Source organism: Colobus angolensis, unplaced genomic scaffold (genome assembly GCF_000951035.1).
Source record: "Colobus angolensis palliatus isolate OR3802 unplaced genomic scaffold, Cang.pa_1.0 Scaffold32, whole genome shotgun sequence".
NCBI lineage: Eukaryota > Metazoa > Chordata > Mammalia > Primates > Cercopithecidae > Colobus > Colobus angolensis.
Window position 1 is genome coordinate 2,299,797 of NW_012116488.1, and position 22,084 is coordinate 2,321,880.

Below are 22,084 nucleotides of genomic sequence, written 5' to 3' on the forward strand. Positions count from 1 at the left end.
TGTAGTCCCAGCTACTCAGGAGGCTGAGGCAGGAGAATGGCGTAAACCCGGGAGGCGGAGCTTGCAGTGAGCTGAGATCCGGCCCCTGCACTCCAGCCTGGGCCACAGAGCGCCAGACTCCGTCTCAAAAAAAAAAAAAAAAGAAAGAAAAAGAAGTAACTATTTAGACAAAGCTTTAAAATTATATAAGAAAATAAATGACCATCGCCAAAACTCAACAATACTTACACAGTCTTAATTTAATAAGCCAAATATATCATTGCAATAGAAAAGCCAGGGAAAGAAATGTAGATACGGAAGTGGGAAGTGGAAGTCAATGATATTTAAAATAATAAATTTGGAGAAAGCTATTAGAGTATCAGAAGAAAGAGCTTAAAAAAGTGGGGGCCTTTGAGTAATAATGCTGAGGAAAAAGGGATAAGAAAAAAAACTTCTGATTGTCATTAGAACTTTTTTTTTTTGAGACAGAGTCTTGCTCTGTCACCCAGGCTGGAGTGCAGTGGCGCGATCTCCACTCACTGCAAGCTCTGCCTCCTGGGTTTATGCCTTTCTCCTGCCTCAGCCTCCTGAGTAGCTGGGACTACAGGCGCCCACCACCACACCCGGCTAATTTTTTGTGTTTTTAGTAGAAACGGGGTTTCACCGAGTCAGCCAGGATGGTCTCGATCTCCTGACCTTGTAATCTGCCCGCCTCAGCCTCCCAAAGTGCTGGGATTACAGGCGTGAGCCACTGTGCGTGGCCAGAACTTTTCAGTATATTTGACTTGTCAAGCTATGTGCATGCATTACTTTAGGAAAATAATTTTTTAACAATAAATAACTCCAATAAAGTACAAATAACTGAAACAAGTGAGTTCTGTAGTTCATGTGAGGGGAAAAGTCTCTGGGAGGCTATGAAAATTAGTAGGGGGAAATAATGAACTTGAAAGAAAACTGTGGTGTAAAACAGGCAATATTTCACACCAAAATAACTATAAGCTATGAAAAGTTGGTCAAAAGTAAGACAGCAGATGCAACTAACATCCCCAAATTCATAGTAAATATGGGATAGATGCTTCCAGGACAATATGGATAATGGGTAGCACTTCCATTTAAGAGCTAAATCAGATGAATTTCACAACTGGTACATGTATTTTAAAAATATATAAAATGAGCATTTTGATGTCCATTTCTAATTGGTTCATGGTCATTCTGGGGGGAGTCTCACCTAAACTGAACTTACACCATAACTAGGCTATTTAAAGGCTTGATTTAAAATGGTCTCCAGAGTGTACATATTAACGTAACTTTGTTATTTTTTAATTTAATTTAATTTTTTTTTTTTTGAGACAGAGTCTCCCTCTGTTGCCCAGGCTGGAATGCAGTGGTGTGATCTCAGCTCACTGCAAGCTCCGCCTCCCGGGTTTACGCCATTCTCCTGCCTCAGCCTCCCGAGTAGCTGGGACTACAGGCGCCCGCCACCTCGCCTGGCTAGTTTTTTGTATTTTTTTTAGTAGAGACGAGGTTTCACCGGATTAGCCAAGATGGTCTCAATCTCCTGACCTCGTGATCCGCCCGTCTCGGCCTCCCAAAGTGCTGGGATTACAGGCTTGAGCCACCGCGCCCGGCCATAACTTGGTTATGATTCTTACTCCAACAGGTTTGTTAAATTAAAACACCTTTCTTCCAACAAACACTTAGTTTTTCACGAGTATCTTTTTTTTTTTGAGACAGGGTCTCGCTCTGTCACCAGGCTGGAGTGTAGTGGCGTGATCTTGGCTCACTGCAACCTCCGCTTCCTGGGTTCAAGTGATTCTCCTGCCTCAGACTCCCAAGTAGCTGGGACTACAGGCGTGCGTCACCACACCCGGCTAATTTTTGTATTTTTAGTAGAGACGGGGTTTCATCATATTGGTCAGGTTGGTCTTGAACTCCTGACCTCAGGTCTTGATCTCTTGACCTTGTGATCGGCCCACCTCGGCCTCCCAAAGTGCTGGGATTACAGGCATGAGCCACCGCGCACAGCCTTCATGAGTATCTTTTATGTTCACAACATCCTTGTGACTTAAATGCATGATACAGATTGTCCCTATTCCCTTCTTTTAGAAAATTCTTTTCACTATGTAATTCTACATCTCTGTTCTAACCCCAAGGACAGCAGTTAAAACTCTCAACATAATACACAATAACCCTTTAACTTATACTGACTCAGAATGAATTAAGTCCCCAAATCATCAATGCCACTCTTCCCGTAACCCTCTCGGTTTTCTTCAGAGGTTTTAGTTCTTCAACAGGCAAGATACATCACATTCCCATCACAGGGCAAGAGAACACTGACAAAAATAAAGATGCTAGCTGAGAAAAGTACTAAGTAGCTGGGTGCGGTGGCTCACCACAACCAGGCTGGAGTACAGTAGCGTGATCTCGGCTCACTGCAAGCTCCACCTCCTGGGTTCACACCATTCTCCTGCCTCAACCTCCGGAGTAGCTGGGACTACAGGCGCCCGCCACCACGCCCGGCTAATTTTTTGTATTTCTAGTAGAGACAGGGTTTCACCGTGTTAGCCCGGATGGTCTCGATCTCCTGACCTGGTGATTCACCCGCCTCGGCCCCCCAAAGTGCTGGGATTACAAGCGGGAGCCACCGCGCCCGGCCTACAAAACTGTTTTTTAAGTCATGGGACAAATCTTCACGAAGACATGAAACCCAAATGTAATAAAGAAAAAGATTAAATGATTTTGCCACAAAAATACTTAAAAACTTCCCTCAAACAAGACATCATAAACAGTTAAAAGAAGCAATCTAGGGAAAGATATTCAAAACCTGTATTAACAGACATATCAGACAGATGACTGAAACATAAAGGGCTTAACTTCACTAAGATTAAAAAAAAGAAAAATGAATAAAGGATATAAACAGGAAACTTGTTTTATTTTTATTTATTTTAGAGAGTGCCCTCTGTTGCCCAGGCTGGAGTACAGTGGTACAATCATAGCGCAATGCAGCCTTGTACTCCTGGGCTCAAGTGATCCACCTGCCTTGGCCTCCCAAAGCACGAGGAATACAGGCATGAGCTACTGTGGGGGGTCAGGGAACTTACTTCAAAAAGAAATTATGAATGACAAAAATATATAAAAAGATTATAAATCTAAGTTGTGAAAAGGGAAAAAGCAACTTCTGGCTTTTTCTATACCCTTTTTTTGTCCATATGTGCTATGGTTTGAATGAATATCCCCTTCCAAACTCATGTTGAAATGTAATTGCTATTGCAGCAGTACTAAGACACGGAGCCCTGGAGAGGCAATCAGACTGCAAGGGCTCTGCCCTCTTTTCTTCCTTTCTCCTCCTCTTCTCTTCCCTCCCTGCTGCTCCCCACCCTTTGCCCTTCCATCACGCCCTTCATGTATCAAGAAGGCCCTGGCCAGATGCAGCCCCTGGATCTTGGACTTCCCAGCCTCCACAACTGTAAGAAATAAATTTCTCATCTTTATAAATTACCTAGTTTCTGGTATTGTGTTACAGCAGCAAAAACAGACTAAGACATTCAGATAGACAAAAATTATCTACAGTGTAGAAGCATGTAGGAAAATGAACACTCATTCATTTTGGTAGGATAATAAAGTAGGTACATCACTTTTTATTCAAAACCAATTTAGTAGTATCTATTACAATGTCAAATATTCATCCACTTTGACCTAGGACTTCCATTTCTAGGAATTATCCTACAGAAACACTTAACAAGGACACACAATGCTAAAGAATGTCCACTGCAGATCCATTCGTAACAACAAAAACTTAGAAACAACCCTAATGCCCACTGACAGGAAATAAACTATGGCACCACCAAACCCAGGGAGGCTACGCTGCCTTTAAACTAGTATGTCAAATCTATGAGTACTAAGACCCAGACGCGGTCAAGGTACATTACTAAGTAAAAAAAACCTATCATCATGTCCCATATTAGTCCCTTTTTGTTAAATTTTTTTTTAAGTTAATGTTTATATAGAAAACTCTGGGAATATATACCAAACTGCTGGAAGTGATTGTCTTTGAAGAGACGAATTTCAAGGAACTTACTTTCTACATAATTAATTTCTATAATGTTTACATTTTATGTCGTATCTACAATAGGCAAAAAAAAAGAGTAAAATGATTTTGTTCAAAAGTTTTTTCTTTTTTTTTTAAGTTCTGGGATACATGTCAGAACGTGCAGGTTTGTTACACAGGTATACATGTGCCATGGTGGTTTGCTGCACCCACCAACCCATCACCTACATTAGGTATTTCTACTAATGCTGTCCCTCCCCTTGCCCCTCACCCCGACAGGTCCTGGTGTGTGACGTTCCCCTCCCTGTGTCCACGTGTTCTCACTGTTCAACTCCCACCTATGAGTGAGAACTTGTTCAAAGTTTTAAAAAAACTGAGAAAATTTTTACATTAAACCATTCTGCTAGTCATATTCAAGCATTTCTAGAGAAAGAACCTACTAGAAGTAAACACCACAGGCCAGACTTCAGACAATGTTAGTTAGGTAAGGTAAATGGGAGAGGGTGTGTCTGTCCCAATGCTCTCTTAGCCCACCATCTCTGCCCACATAAGGAAGCTGGCAAGTAGCCACCTGGAACTGGTGGGAACTAAGAAACTCAGAGGTCTGGTTCCTTATCTCAAGAAAGCTTTAATCAAGGACAACAAGGACAGCTCCGCCCACACAAGCTGTTTACAGATTCCAAAAGCAGTCTACGGCAGCTCAACAACAAGGATAATCTTAACTAAAAATCCACAAGGATTTTATCACTAAAATTGATGAACTGTCAAGACGTAAATTTCTGGCAACAGTCTTTTAAAATTCCAGTTAGCATAGTCCAGTGCTTCCCAATCTTTTCCAAGTCTCAGCACACACAGGAAATGAGAATATTTACAGGTCACACTGCTTCAAATAGAGGATGCTTGCTGACAGATGACGGATCCAGGGCTCATGCTCTTGCAGCCCCAGTCCTGGTGGGCTGCAGGCATGAATGCTACGCCATATGTGTCACAGTCTTGGTACATCTATCAGGAGGGTCCTGCACAGGGAGAGTATTTGCTTTAAAAGCTTCCATCAAGTATTATTACATTCAGGCCAGGCATGGTGACTCACACCTGTAATCCCAGCACTCTGGGAGGCCAAGGTGGATGGATCACCTGACATCAGGAGTTTGAGATCAGCCTGGCCAACATGGTGAAACTCCCTCTCCACTAAAAATACAAAAAATCAGTTGGGTGTGGTGGCAGGTGCCTGAAATCCCAGCTACTCGGGAGGCTAAGGCAGGAGAATAGCTTGAACCCAGGAGGCAGGAGGTTGCAGTAAGTCAAGATCACGCCACTGCACTCCAGCCTGGGCAACAGAGTGAGATTCTGTTGCCACCCACCCCCCGCCAAAAAACAGTATTATTACATTCATTTAACAAATATTTATTAAGTACCTAACAGGCTCCAAGCACTGTGTTAAGTTCTGTCATCTTCCGCTACAGACTGGAGATAGCCTGCAGACTAGAGCAGGGGACAGACAAACGAGCAATTCCAATACAATGTAAATTGTGCTGTATAAGGGGAGTATCGGGATTTTTATGGAATCCCATGCCTGGGGAAAGGGTATTTGTCAATGATTATGTCTCAGAAATGTTCCCTAAACAGAAGAGTAAAGAGTACTTCAGGTACAGGAAACAATAGGCACAAAGACTTAAATGCAAGAAACTATATCAAAGGTTGGGCATGCTAGCTCACACCTGTAATCCCAGCATTTGGGGAGGCTGAGGTGGGCAGATCACTAGGTCAAGAGGTTCAGACCACCCTGGCCAACACGGTGAAGCCCTGTCTCTACTAAAAATACAAAAATTAGATGGGCATGGTGGCACACACCTGTAGTCCCAGCTACTCAGGAGGCTGAGGAAGGAGAACTGCTTGAACCCAGGAGCGGAGGTTGCAGTGAGCTGAGATCACAACATTGCACTCCAGCCTGGCAACAGAGCAAGACTCCGTCTCAAAAAAAAAAAAAAAAGGCAGCAAAACAGGCTCTGTACCATACAAATAGAACAATAGGAGGGAGTTAGTTTTGTGGTTTTAATGCATGTATTTTTTGATTAATAGGAATAGGGCCTAGCAAAGTCATTTCACCAAGGTTAGGAAAGTATGTGCCTTCCTACACAATAACTGACTAAACGTACGCTATGCGAAAAGTAAATTAAGAAAATTCTTGAAGATAAATTTGTAAATATTGACAATACTATTGATTAGCAAGTAACATCAGCTCATACAAATTAGGTGTATTCCTGAAGTTAAAGACAATTTTTACTGTGGTGGCAGATAATTTGCTACTGAAAAAGAACAAAACATTACCTATTTTTAAAGGTAAAGATTATTTAAACCCTCTATGATATTTCCAGCATTTAGAGTAATGGGAAAGCAAAAGAACTCCCAGACCGGCGCAGTGGTTCACGCCTGTAATCCTAGCACTTTGGGAGGCCGAGGCAGGCACATCATGAGATGAGGAGATCGAGACCATCCTGGCTAACACAGTGAAACCCCATTTCTACTAAAAATACAAAAAATTAGCCGGGCATGGTAGTGGGTGCCTGTAGTCCCAGCTACTCAGGAGGCTGAGGCAGGAGAATGGCGTGAACCCGGGAGATGGAGCTGGCAGTGAGCCAAGACTGCACCACGGCACTCCTGCCTGGGCAACAGAGCGAGACTCCATCTCAAAAACAAAAAACAAACAAACAAAAAAACAAACAAAAAACTCCCAGACACCTAATATATGTTTCATGTTCTTTTGAGAAAGCTTAATTAGGCTAGGCGTGGGGGCTCATGCCTATAATTCCAGTGCTTTGGGAGGCTGAGGCTGGCGGATCACCTGAGGTCAGGAGGTCAAGGCTATAGTGAGCCATGACTGCGCTACTGCACTCCAGCCCAGGTGGCAGGGCAAGGCCCTGTCTTGAAAATAAAATAGGCTGAGAGCAGTGGCTCATGCCTGTAATCATGGCACTTTGGGAGGTCGAGACGGGCAGATCACGAGGTCAGGAGTTCAAGACCAGGCTGACCAACATGGTGAAATCCCGTTTCTACTAAAAATAAAAATTAAAAAAAAAATTCAGCCTGGTGTGGTGGTGTGTGCCTGTAATCCCAGCTACTCAGGAGGCTGAGTCAAGAGAATCGCTTGAACCTGGGAGATGGAGGGTGCAGTGAGCTGAGACCATGTCACTGTACTCCAGGCCTGGGCTACAGCGCAAGACTCCATCCCAACCCCCACCCTCCCACCACCAAAAAAAAGGAAACAGCTTAATTAGTCAGGCATGGTGGCTCATGCCTGTAATCCCAACACTTGGGGAGGTCGAGGGAGGAGGACTGCTTGAGCTCAGAAGTTCAAGACCAGCCTGGACAACATGGTGAGAACCCTGTCTCTACAAAAAAATTTTTAAAAAATTAGCCGCGTGTGGCAGTGCATGCCTGTAGTCTCAGCTACTCGGGAGGCTGAGGTGGGAGAATCGCCTGACCCCAGGAGGTCAAGGCTATAGTGAGCCATGATTGCACCACTGCACTCCAGCCCGGGTGACAGGGTATGGCCCTGTCTTAAAACAAAATAGGCCGGGCGCAGTGGCTCATGCCTGTAATCCCAGCACTTTGGGAGACCAAGGCGGGCGGATCATGAGGTCAGGAGTTTGAGACCAGACTGACCAACATGGTGAAACCCCGTCTCTACTAAAAATCCAAAAAAAAAAAAAAAAAAATTAGCCTGGTGTCGTGGTGTGTGCCTGTAATCTCAGATATTCAGGAGGCTGAGGCAAGAGAATCACTTGAACCTGGGAGGCGGAGGTTGCAGTGAGCCGAGATCGTATCACTGCACTCCAGCCTAGGTGACAGAGTGAGACTCTGTCTCAAAAAAACAAAAACAGAAACAAAAACAAAAAAACGAGGTCAGGAGATCGAGACCATCCTGGCTAACACGGTGAAACCCCGTCTCTACTAAAAATACAAAAAATTAGCCCGGTGTGGTGGCGGGCACCTGTAGTCCCAGCTAGTCAGGAGGCTGAGGCAGGAGAATGGCATGAACCCAGGAGGCGGAGCTTACAGTGAGCTGAGATTGCGCCACTGCACTCCAGCGTGGGCGACAGAGCGAGACTCCATCTCAAAAATAAATAAATAAACAAATAAAAACTAAAATAAAAACAAAACAAATAAATAGCTTACTTAGCTTAGAAATAAGGCCAAATATATCTATATTCTTTTCTCTCTCTTACATAGAAATAAACAGAGCAACTGTCATAACAGAAATAAGCATAACTGGTATTTACCTCTCTGCCTGTAAGGATATGTCTTGCCAATTTTACTTTTGCAAAATTCCCCTTGCCGATTGTTTTCAAAAGTCTGTAGTTTCCGATGTGAGGTTGTTCGTCTGCACAGGAAGCTATAGAGTTTCTACACCGAGCTCCTGAGCGGCTGGTACGAGAGGTAACTTCTTGACGCCCATCTCCATGTGACGTGTGCTGCAATACAGTATACACAAAGATAAGGAAATGAGAGAACACAGAGTGCTTGCCAAGTTCTAAGAGCTTCTAGTTGAAGAAACAACATTCCTACTTTAAGTATCTAGCACTTCAAAGGAATTTAACCACATAATATAAATTTGAGGAAAATGAGAATTCTGAGACAAAAAATACCAAGTGTTGAAGTTCAATTGGGTGTTCAGGAATAAATCAGATATTTTGCATACGTGGCTGCCATATATAATAGGAGTAAAGGGGCTGCCTTTGGGTTATACAGTGCTTAACTTTTCCATATGCTAGTAAGTGCACCTGCACACCTGCGCCTCACTACAGCCCGTGCAGCAGGGGAAAAGCTAATGTCACCATTCACCAGATAAGGGTACAGCCACAAAACTGTTCAGGGGGAAATCTATAGAGAATCTGAATTCCCAATTTCCTTCTACACTACACTGCTAACAGTAATTCAAAACAATGTGCTTTACAGAAATAGCTAGATTGTGTGGCCCTTAATAGATGGCCATTGTTGAATAGATGAATAAAGTACTCAATATGTCTCTACCCTATGAAATATTCAGGCCCGAGAATTACACTTCTGTGTACACGCTGTGTACACAGCTGTATGCGCAGGCATCCTGCTACTACTGCTCCCTTGGCCCCACACACAAAGGATTAGAGGTCCCAATCCCTTCCCCATTGTGGCTGTTAACTCCTGCCCGAGAGAGGCTTCTCGTTCCACACGCACTCACAGCCACTTTCTACCCCCTTTATGTGTTTCTCTTTTCCAACTTTTTATCCAGGAAAATATCCTGTCTTTCTCTATGTACCTATAAATCAAAACAAGCCTAATTTAACTAATAAACTGCTTTGTAATACACTCAAGTCAAAGAAAATGAAACTCAGGTGTTTTAAAGTGAAAGTAAGCTTTAAAACTTCTGCCATCTACCTCCGAATTTCTCAAAAGATGTCCTTTTCAGAATTTCCACATTAATCTCCATCTACTTCTTCACTATTTCTCTAATATTTTTACATTCACATACCAGGTTTGGGGATAGGCTCTTGTATATTTTACTCAACTATCACATAATACAGCATCTCAACAACAATTTCTATGTTTTTACTGCAAATGTCTGTTTTAGATAAAACAGGCTTTTTATGACCTCACTACAAATGTAGGCAACTTGTAAACATTGTAACAAAAATTATTCTAATTTCCATATTAGAACTTTGGGAAAATAGTCCATTTATAAATATGGAGTTGATAAAAGAAAAGACTAAAATGATAATAAAGCTTTGACACTAAGGCTTTAATACAAAAACAGGTAGATTTTGTTGTGCACAAGATGCATGCTATTGTAACTGCAGTCTAGTTTTTTTTTTTTTTTTTTTTCACCCAGACTAGAGTGCAGTGGCGCGATCTCGGCTCACTGCAAGCTCCGCCTCCCAGGTTCATGCCATTCTCCTGCCTCAGCCTCCCAAGTAGCTGGGACAACAGGCGCCTGCCACCATGCCCGGCTAATTTTTTGTATTTTTAATAGAGACAAGGTTTCACCGTGTTTGCCAGGATGGTCTTGATCTCTTGACCTCGCAATCCGCCCACCTTGGCCTCCCAAAGTGCTGGGATTACAGGCGTGAGCCACCCCACCCGGCCTGCAGTCTCGTTTTAAAAGAAGCTGGGTGACCATGTTTATGTTTATTTCTACATGATTTTAATTACACTAGAATTTAAGTTTCATGAAAACAAAAACAGGAATTTATTATTCCTTATATCTTATAATTAAGCAGTTGGTACAAAACTGGTACTCAATAAATATTAGAATGGCTGAATAAATGATATAAATGCTAACCGCTACAGGGTTCAGGAGGTTAAAAATAAGGGAAATTTCTCTATTTTATCTTCTGAATTTCTTCATTCATTCATTGAATATTTACTGAGTGAGCTACACACACACACACACACACACACACACACACACACAACCAGGCACTATTTAAGGTGTGGGAAAAAGCAGTGCATAAAGCAGTCCATGTCCCCATGAAGTATGTATCAAGTGGTTTTACTATCTGTGCAAAGAAAATATATTCATTGAAATTAAACTACTGGCCAAAATTTTCATTAAAAAAGCTTTTGCAATGTAAACATTCATTTTCAAATTTATATGTTTCATAAATTCAACTTTCATGTGTGAAAGCTGATCATGCTAATTGGGTCATTCTATTCATACTCAACTAAATCAGAGTTGAGGGCCAGGGGATGGGGGCAGGGTGGGGGTGGGGGATTATAACATTGCTCCAAGATTGTAATTCTCTGTAAGCCTGACTGCTGAAACTGCCTATTGTAACCTGAAACCAGTTTATCTAATGGCTACTGAAACAACTTATTGCTGACTCTAAGACCAGTATTACCCACCACTGTCCCTCACCAATCAGGGCTTGCCACCTCCCCAAAACTTTACTAGTGCCAATGACCTGTCTTTCAAAATACGTAACACTTCTCTTTATAAAACCTCCATCCTTTACTTTGCTCTTCATACATACTGAAGACCACCTTGTGGTCTGTGTGTGTGCCCCAAATTGCAATTCTTGCGTCCCAAATATTTTAACTTCAGAGATTCATCTCTATGTTTTATTTGACTTTGACGTGTGTGTCTTCTATAATGAGGCAAATTGGAGAAATAATAATTTTCATGCAAACCAACTGCCTTCTGTTTAATGTAAAATAGAAATATTAGAAAAATCTTGTTTTTTTTTTTTGAGATGGAGTCTCACTCTGTCACCAGGCTGGATGGAGTGCAATGGCACGATCTTGGCTTACTGCAACCTCCACCTTCCAGATTCAAGCAATTCTCCTGCCTCAGCCTCACGAGTAGCTGGGACTACAGGTGCACACCACCATACCTGGTTAATTTTTGTATTTTTAGTAGAGACAGGGTTTCACTATGTTGGCTAGGCTGGTATCGAACTCCTGACCTTAAGTGATCTACCCACCTTGGCCTCCCAAAGTGCTGGGATTACAGGCATGAGCCACAGTGCTCAGCCAGGAAAATCTTTAGATTCATAGGCATCCAATGTTCCTATCTTTGCTTACTCACCAACGTGCTTGTAATAAAATACTAACTCCTCAGCACTTCATCCACTAGCAATGTAACCTTCACAAGGACAGACTTTTTGTGTTTTGTTCATTATCAGATATTACCCAAACCTGAAACAGTGCCTAACACATGGTAGATATGCAATACATTTTTGCTGAATGTTAAACACATGGTAGATATGCAATACATTTTTGCTGAATGTTAAACGAATTCAAGGCCCACTCATCTCTTCTTCCTCTCCCACTACATCATCCAGTATACTCTAGCTTTGACTCAGTCAGTGTGGTTCCCTCCATTTGAATGTTCTTTCTTCTCTTCATACCTAAGGAAAACCTACTAATTCTATTGTGTTTGTATCATCTGTCACCATCTTCATGAAGCCTTCTATGACTCTCCCTGCATCTCATCAGAACTTCTTACTTCTCCTTACTGGGATCCCAATGTACTTTGCTTGTATCTCACTCTATTATGCTACTTTTTTTTTTGTAGACAATACTATTATTTACCACACTGGCTTTTTTACATCTGAGTTCCTGGAGTACTGCACTCCCTTCCCTTGAGGTTAGGCATAGACAGCCATGTGACTAAGTTGAACACCTCCTGTGAGTGAAAATGAATGCCATTCCCATGCTGAAGCATTTAGTTACCCGTGCTTAACTCTCCAGCCCTGTGTTTTGCTCTCCTAACCCTAAGCATTGCCCTGAAATGGATGTCCACAAGACCAAATCGGCCTGGACATGGAGATCAGTTTCCATGGAGCCAATGAGCCCTCAAGTAGACTTGGTGTGAGCAAAAGTTTTTTACTGTGTTATATCATGAGGATTTTGGTGGCATGTATTACCACAGCATAACCCAGCCTAACCTAAAACACGCTCATGCACATCAACAGTCATAACAGAAAGCAGAAAGAAACTTGTATTTCCTCACACAACAGACTGACAGATCTGATGCTTGTTAGGGTTAAACTTAATATATTTAATTCAATGTTTCCTGATAAAGTTCTTAAATTAAAAAATTTAAGAGTTAACTTTTAAAATGTTCCCTTGAAACAGAAGCAAATTAGTCTTTTGCTTCCATTTGGCCTTCATTGTATTTTCCCAAGAATCCATTACTGACCCTAAGAAAAAGTTCCCTATACTTATACCACAGCACTCAATACCAACTTTAAACATTTAAACAAATAATTCTGAATTCTTGTACTGTTAATTATTTCATATACGTATTTTTTTCTTCCTAAGGAGCCAATAAACAACCTGCATACACACACACACACACACACAAATTTTATATAATTATTTGATAACCACTTGATTTTTTTTTTTTTTTTTTTTTTTTGAGACGGAGTCTCGCTCTGTCACCCAGGCTGGAGTGCAGTGGCTGGATCTCAGCTCACGGCAAGCTCCGCCTCCCGGGTTTATGCCATTCTCCTGCCTCAGCCTCCTGAGTAGCTCAGACTACAGGCACCCGCCACCTCGCCCGGCTAGTTTATTGTATTTTTTAGTAGAGAAGACGGGGTTTCACCGTGTTAGCCACGATGGTCTCAATCTCCTGACCTCGTGATCCGCCCGTCTCGGCCTCCCAGCATGCTGGGATTATAAGCGTGAGCCACCCCCCCGCGTTTTTTTTTTTTTTTTTTTTTTTTTTTTTGAGACGGAGTCTCGCTCTGTCACCCAGGCTGGAGTGCAGTGGTACAATCATAGCTCACTTGCAGCCTCAAACTCCCGGACCCAAGGGGTCATCCCACCTCAGCCTCCCTAGTAGCTGGGACTACAGGTGCAGGCACCACACATGGCTGATGTTTTAATTTTTTGTAGAGATAAAATCTCATTATGTTGCCCAGGCGGGTCTCAAACTCTGGCCTCAAGCAATCCTCCTGCCTCGGTCTCCCAAAGTGCTGATATTACAGGTGTAAGCCACCATGCCTGGGCTACTTTATAATATTTCATGGCAGACTATGCACATAATGGGTACTCAAAAGCTGCTGAGTTTTATTCTTATGGATTAAATGAGTCCTGATTCTTCTCCCTCCTGTGGAACTGAGCTGGTACCATTTCATCCACCATGAAAACTAGAATATGTACACTGCTACTGAAAATAATGCAGAATACAGCCACAGACATGAGATTTCTTTCCTCAAGAAGTTGAACCTGTGTTTAGGGAGACCACATGGCCAAATACTTGTTTTCCCAAACTTCTCTGCAGCTAGAGATAGTCATCTGGCTTAGTTCTGGCCAGTTCTCATTAGTTAAAGTCTACTAGGTGGCAATGTAATAGGGGCTAGGGGTTGGTAACGCCTTTGTTTATCATAAAAGGGGAGGCCAGGCACTGTGGCTCACACCTGTAATCCCAGCACTTTAAGAAGCCAAGGTTGGCAGAGGTTGGCACCTGAGGTCAGGAGTTCAAGACCAGCATGGCCAAAATGGTGAAACGCTGTCTCTACTAAAAGTACAAAAATTAGCCAGGTGTGGTGGCACATGCCTGTAATCCCAGCTACTCGGAGGCTGAGGCATGAGAATCACTTGAACAAGGGAGGTGAGGGTTGCAGTGAGCTGAGATCCCGCCACTGCACTCTAGCCTGAGCAACAGAAACTTCGTCTCAAATAAAAAAAGGAGGATGGGGAGGGTGGGGACAGAGTTGCCAGTACGGTTCCTTCCTCCTTCCTTGAATGCAACCATGTAGCTGTAGCTGTAAAATGTTATCCTGTAGCTACAGGGTCTCAAACATGAGAGAAAAGACAAACTATTTTAAAAAACCACCAACTCCAATATTACTGAACTGCTGATCCAAAGCTAGACGCTGCATACCTCCAGATTTCTTTTTGGAGAAAAACAAACCCCTGTTTGTTTAGGGCACTGTGTTAGTTAGGTCTTTGTGACTATCAGCCAAAGCACTACTAACATAGGGGCCACATCAATGCAAAGCAATAAGAAAAATGGGAATGTGCTCCATTTTGTTTTACATGTTAGAGTTCTTAATTTTGCCCACATAAAAAAGAACCATGGATTGTAAATCACTGTATAATCAGAAAACAAATTAAAACATAAAAGACACATTTAAAAAATCTTTTTAAAAAAATCCTTGCTGGCAGGAAGTCCATAAAAATTATTTTAACATCAATATGGTTTCACAATAGAAATTTGGCCGTTGTATCTACCAGGCAGAGAACCAACCTGAAACTTGAGAGGCCTACTTAAGTACCTCCCACGAGAAGAAATCAGGTTTACAAGTTTAAAACAGCAACAACTTCATACTATGTTTCAAATCTTCCTGAACAGAACTTGGTCCCTTCTGTAAAACACAAGTGTGCCCTTACACTCTTTCTATTTCTTAAACAACAAGCCACCTCCTTAACACATAGGCAGGGTTTCCAAATGTTAAAAAATAAAAACAAAAACAAACTACAAAGCCAAATTATGACAATAAATGGCTGTCCTCCAAGTATTTTGTACTTCAGAGATATTCACAAAGTCACGTTTCACTTTTGAAAGTAGCTAGGCAATTATTTCACTCAACATAGAAAAAGGATTTGATAAGACTGAACAATTTATAATGTAAAAACTCTTGGCCAGGCAAGGTGACTAATGTCTGTAATCCCAGCACCTTCAGAGGCTGAGGCAAGAGGCTTGCTTAAACCCAGGAGTTTGAGACCCGTCTGGGCAAACATAGCAAGACCCTGTCTCTACCAGAAAGCTCCCACAAAACTCCTATAGCAAACTAGGATTAGAATGGGATGTCTGTCCTTGATTTGATAAAAATCACCAACCCCCCAAAAAAACAACAAGAATGCACCCAAAGCCAAGGAATGTATCAAGAGATTCTAAAAATCATAGAGAAATACAAGTTAAAACCACAATGTAGTATCACATTAGGCCTGTTAGGGAAAAATTAGAAAGCTCTGAAATGTGGGCAGAGAAACGGAATACAAAAACTGTGGTGCACTACTGATGGAAACAGCCATCTAGAAGAACAATCTGACATTTCCTGTGACCCAGCAAGTCCATTCCAAACTATACGTCCCAAAGAAACTCTTACATTGCTCCATAAGGGGACATGCATGAAGATGTTGAAGCATTTTTTTTTTGTGGTGACAGAGTTGGAGAAAATTAACATGTGCACCTCTGGCACGCAGACTGGTAAAATGTTGTAGATGCGTATATCTCACTGCTATTCAGGAGTTAGATGCAATATATTAAGTGTACAGATGAGACATATGCAATATTTACATAAAGTAACAAACATACCAAAATAAACTATGTAAGAACACATACACATACTAAACACATTAAAACAGTAACATGGGATGGAGGGTAAGAGAAATGACATATGGGGATTAACAGGAATAGATAAAAGAAGAAGATGGTCTCACATGGACCAAAGATAATGTGACTCTTCACAGCTGAATTTATGAGAAAGCATCTAAGAATAGGAATAGGAAGGCGGAACTGTTATTGTTCCATAAATACAGTAAAATCTGTTTCACTTTTGAATAAAATAATTGTTACTGGTATAGTAGGTGAACTAATGTAATATGGTGAAAAATAATTTACTTTTCTAATCCTTAGAATAAAAAACTTGTGGTTGGGCGCGGTGGCTCAAGCCTGTAATCCCAGCACTTTGGGAGGCCGAGACGGGCGGATCACGAGGTCAGGAGATCGAGACCATCCTGGCTAACACGGTGAAACCCCGTCTCTACTACAAAATACAAAAAAAAAAAAAAAAACTAGCCGGGCAAGGTGGCGAGCGCCTGTAGTCCCAGCTACTTGGGAGGCTGAGGCAGGAGAATGACGTGAACCCGGGAGGCGAAGCTTGCAGTGAGCTGAGATCTGGCCACTGCATTCCAGCCTGGGCGACAGAGTGAGACTCCGTCTCAAAAAAAAAAAAAAAAACTTGTAAGGCACAAGTTGTAGCTAAAAAAATGTTGATTCAGGCCGGGTGTGCTGGCTCACGCCTGTAATCCCAGCACTTTAGGAGGCTGAGGCAGGCAGATCACAAGGTGAGGAATTCAAGATCAGCCTGGCCAATATGGTGAAACCCCATCTCTACTAAAAATACAAAAATTAGCCAGGCATGGTGGTGGGCGCCTGTAGACCCAGCTACTCAGAAGGCTGAGGCAGGAGAATCGCTTGAACCTGGGAGGTGGAGGTTGCGGTGAGCCGGAATCGCGTCACTGCACTCCAATCTGGGCGACAGAGTGAGATTCCGTCTCAAAAAAAAAAAAAAAAAAAAAAAAAGAAAAGTTGATTCAGTAACTTTCAGCTAGTCAACTATATGGTAGGCATTATCAGGGAATAAAAGAAATAGAAAACTGTGGTGTCAAACCTTCAAGGCACTCACAATACACATGGGGCGCTAACAGGGGAATAGTAACTGAAACAAGGGGCAATTCCTGCCCCATGAGAAAATCAGAATGAATACTCTAATGCTGTCCAATAGGTGTATAATGTGACATACATATATAATTTTCAATTTTCTAGTAGCTCCATTGAAAAATGTAAAAAGAAACATTTAATATGTTAAATTAATTTAAATACCATTTTGTTTAATTCAATATATCCCCCAATATTTCAATGCATAATATAAAAAGGCTTTATATCCTATTTTTGAAATACTGTCTTTGAAGTCTGGTTTATCTTTCACACTTATGGAACACCTTAATTCAGACTAACCACTTTTCAAGTGCTTGGTAGCCCTGTGTGTGGCTAGTTGCTACTGTGCTGGATACTGTAGCTCTAGGTTCCCAAAGGACATGAGCATATTTGGGTGAGAAGAAGGAAAAAAGGTACCCCAAGATGTGAAGGGATGGAGTCTTCAAAGGGGAAGTAGGAGAATTCTTTTAAGAGATGAGGGTCATCTCAGGCCAGGCACCATCCAAGAAGAGGTAAGAAAGCTTGGGGGAAAGGGGGAAATGCTACTCTACTACAACAACCCACCATTAGCCAAATTTACTGCCAAGTTTTCAAGAAGCCTATCAATCTTAGTTTGTTATTTATAATAACAAGTACCAGCTAAATTTTAAAGACACGTATTGACATATGTAAATACCTAATCCATGTCTGGTTATAAATCATGGCTGCATTTACCTCCCCTCCCTCTCCAAACTCCATTAAAATGAAAGTAAAGGAAAAAAATATAAGGCATAAGGAAAAAAGCCACAAGACAAAGAAAACAGAAGTGATGACAGACATACTTTCAGAAACTAAAAAAGAAGGAAAATAACTTAACACATATAAGAAAGATTAATCCTAAGCCAGCTATAGAGATATTGGAAAATCCTGATTTGTATTATAGAACCCTTAAAAGGTTCAGGAACTGGTGGTACCAAGTATCTCTAGAAGTGTGAGTGAAGTAAGCCTGAAACAAGAAGATCTGTCAGTCTGTTAAATAACAGACCCCCTGGGTCTCCTCTCCCACTCTGGCAAAAAATCGGAGGTTCTTTAGAAAGGGCAAAATGGAAAGTCTCTGGGCTTGGGGACACAGGGCACAACTGAGGGGAGGGACATTGAAAACAAGTAGAAAAAGCAGAAAGCCACAGACCTTTCCCTCTGCCCTCTCCCCTGACTCAGCTCGCGGGAACATGGGCATTCTGTGCTTGCCCAGGCCAAGTGATAAGACAAAATATACTGGTATCAAGAGCTCCACAAAGAAGTAACAGTGTGCCCCACTGTTGTATTCAAGATCCATCCAAATGCACAAAACTTCCAATCAGCCTTAAATAAACGCAGAAAAATAAGCAAGACTCAAAATAGCATTATCTCTCTCCAAATCAGAGTGTCAGATGCTATATAAGACAAAAAACAAAATTCTGAGGAAAAAGGATATTCAGTCTAGAATTCTATATGCAGCCAAAATAGCAATCAAGTATGAGAACAGAATAAAGATGTTTGCAGATATGAAAGGATTTTAAAAATTTACTTCCCAGCAACTTTCTCAGAAAATCACTGGAGGAACTGCTGCAATGAAACCTGGGAGTGAACCAAAGGGAAGAAAATAGGATCCAACAGGAAAGGCAAAGGGAATCCCTAGGATATGGGTGAAGGGAGATCTCAGGATGACAACTATGCAGCAGAACAGACAGCTAGAACACAAGGCCAGCCTGACAGAGATGAAAGCGACAGAATGCCTGATGAATCTGACCACAGAGGAGACTGAGAAAGTGAAAAGTCATAAAAATCCAAGCAAACAAACAAAAACACCAAGAAAAAACTTGAGATGATGTTATTCTCTTTTGATTAAAAAAAAAAAAAAAAGCATGAGGCATAGGCAAGTGAATTTATTTGTCCACAGTTACTTAAATCTCAAGACCAGTTTCAAATTCCAGTCTATAACTCTAAATTCTAATTTCTCCTTGTATATGTTGTTCCTTCTTTTTTGCTCCATATCTTATGAGGTCCATTCCACCTCTTTAGAATCTTTATCTCAATCAGTCTTAGGCTCTCATTTTTGTCTTCCACTTTCAAACCCAGACTCCTTCCATCACACATCCCTTCAGGAAAGTAGTGTAAGATTATGGCCAGGCGCTGTGGCTCACGCCTGTAATCCGAGCACTTTGGGAGGCTGAGGCAGGTGGATCACTTGAGGTCAGGAGTTACAGACCTTCCTGGCCATGGTGAAACCCCATCTCTACTAAAAATACAAAAATTAGCCAGGCGTGGTGGTGGGTGCCTGTAATCCCAGCTACTTGGGTGGCTGATGCAGAAGAACTGCTGGAACCCAGGAGACGAAGGTTGCGGTAAGCCAAGATCATGCCATTGCACTCCAGCCTGGGCAAGAGAGCAAGACTCCATCATAAAAAAAAGAAAAAAGACTAGGGTTATGTAAAATTCTAGAAACAAAACCTGTGAATTCAACTTCTCTGATTTCATATTAAATTCTACCAATACAGATTTTTGTGTGAAATGTCCATACACAAACCCCACAATATTTAGGTCCAACCAAAAGCAACTGCTTATCAACAAGAAATACAGAAAAAACACCTGCTTTGTTTGAGCTTCGACACTGAACTCCAAGGTCCCACATAACCCACAGAAACAATGTCTTATCTAGTGTACACAGAAGTACCCAAGACTAACCACAGTTGAGCAGCTTGAATGGCTAGAGTGCAGTGCTAGCGAACTCTAGGCTGAAGATAAAGTTGGATGGCCCCCCACCTCAAAAAAAGGCCTTTTCTTTCAAAGCCAACTTCTACCCTTCCAATTGCTCTGTACAAGCAGGTGCAGATGGGTCAGTACAAATTCCTTAATTACTTTTGCAGACCAACTCCAAGCACAACCTTTAACTTCTTGTGTGAGACAGGACATTAAAGCTTCCCAGGTAAGAGATTTATTTTCTCCTTCAGGTTTAATTTGAAATTTTAAAATGGAAATGAGACTTCTGCTTCAGTACTCCCAGTGGTGCAGAGGGTGCTGCATTCCCTGACTCCTTTTTCTTTTTTAATCAAAGCCACAAGTCATGGAACATTCCCTGACTCTCATTAGGAATTTGTTCCAGCCCAGGAACAAATTCCAGGCAAAAAATCTGCCTATATCTTAGAATAATAAAATGCAGGCCAAGCACAGTGGCTCAAGCCTGTAATCCCAGCACTTCAGAAGGCCAAGGCAGGTGAATCACCCAAGGTGAGGAGTTCGAGACCAGCCTGGTCAACATGGTAAAACCCCATCTCTACTAAAAATACAAAAAATTAGCTGGGCATAGTGGTGCGTGCCTATAATCCCAGCTACTCAGGCCGGGTGGCGGAGGTTGCAGCGAGCGGAGGTCACAAGATTGCACTCCAGCCTGGGCAACAAGAGCGAAACTCTGTCTCAAAAAAAAAAAAAAAAAAAAGTAATAAAACGCATAACAGGCCGGGCATGGTGGCTCAAGCCTGTAATCTCAGCACTTTGGGAGGCCGAGACGGGCGGATCATGAGGTCAGGAGATCATCCTGGCTAACACGGTGAAACCCCATCTCTACTAAAAATACAAAAAACTAGCCGGGCGAGGTGGCGGGCGCCTGTAGTCCCAGCTACTCCGAAGGCTGAGGCAGGAGAATGGCGTAAACCTGGGAGACGGAGCTTGCAGTGAGCTGTGATCCGGCCACTGCACTCCAGCTCGGGCGACAGAGCAAGACGACTCCGTCTCAAAAAAAAAAAAAAAAACGCAGAACAATCCTCTTTGAAATCAAATAGTTACTATTAATTTTTTATTAGGTATAAGCCTCTATGTAATTACAATGTAAATCATGCACCATGTAAGTCTAAGAAAGTTACAATGTATATATCATGAGCTACATAACTGAAATGACCAAAATTCTACTTACTGCAAATTTCAACCTTTACCTAATTTACATACAGAAGATGATAAGGATGCTCAAATTAAGTTTGTAAGATCTTTCCTTAAAAACTCTGACTAAATATTTTCATGAATTCTTCAGAGATCAACTTTTTTTCTCTTTCTTGTTTTAAGACACAGAGTTTCACCATGTTGTACCAGGTGGACAAGTGCTGTCCAGGTGGACTGGCCTCAAGTGATCCTCTGGCCTCAGCCTCCTGAGTCCTGAAATTACAGATCACCTTTTTTCTGATAAGGCCCAGCTTGATTCAAAAGGTTATGCTTAGAAGTTAAAAAGCTGATTAAGCCGGGGGCACGGTGGCTCACGCCTGTAATCCCAGCACTTTGGGAGGCTGAGGAGGGAAGATCATGAGGTCAGGAGTTCGAGATCAGCCTGCCAACATGGTGAAACCCAGTCTCTACTAAAATACAAAAAAATTAGCCGGGAGTGGTAACAGGCACCTGTAATCCCAGCTACTCGGGAGGCTGAGGTAGGAGAACTGCTTGAACCCGGGAGGCGGAGGTTGCAGTGGGCCGAGATCATGCCATTGCCCTCCAGCCTGGGTAAGAGTGAAACTCCGTCTAAAAAATAAAATTTAAAAATTAGCTGGGCATGGTGGCGGCTGCCTGTAATCCTAGCTACTCAGGAGGCTGAGGCAGGAGAATCGCTTGAACCCGGGAGGCAGAGGTTGCAGCGAGCTGAGATCGTGCCACTGCACACGAGCTCAGGCGACAGTGCGAGACTTCGCCTCGGGAAAAAAAAAAGCTGATTAAATAAAACCATATTACATATTTTAAATGAGATACACTATACTGATATACAGTTAAGTGATCATCAAATGGCAACTATTGCTGTTTTCCACAACCACACTTTTTAATAAACAGCCAGTTTTTTTTTAAACTCATGGAACCTGAAAACTCAATTAAATGGTCTGGAAATCTCCCTTTGATAGTCACAGCACAATCTCAAAGGAGTATAGTTTAGTCAGCAAGACTTCACTGAACAATAAGGCAGTGATTTTTTTTTTTCTTAATAAATAAACATCAGAGGCGGGGCGTGGTGGCTCAAGCCTGTAATCCCAGCACTTTGGGAGGCCGAGGTGGGTGGATCACAAGGTCAGGAGATCGAGACCATCCTGGCTAACACGGTGAAACCCCGTCTCTACTAAAAATATAAAAAAAATTAGCCG

At 42.1% G+C, this 22,084-nt stretch overlaps 1 protein-coding gene across 1 annotated transcript in view; it reads right to left on the bottom strand.

Annotated features, from left to right (window-relative positions):
* Nucleotides 1-22,084, bottom strand: part of MARK3 (MAP/microtubule affinity-regulating kinase 3) — a 138,121-nt gene that overhangs the window by 107,074 nt on the left and 8,963 nt on the right. The window contains 1 exon segment of the mRNA XM_011951424.1: nt 8,308-8,499. Within this exon segment, the coding sequence (XP_011806814.1) occupies nt 8,308-8,499 (192 nt within the window).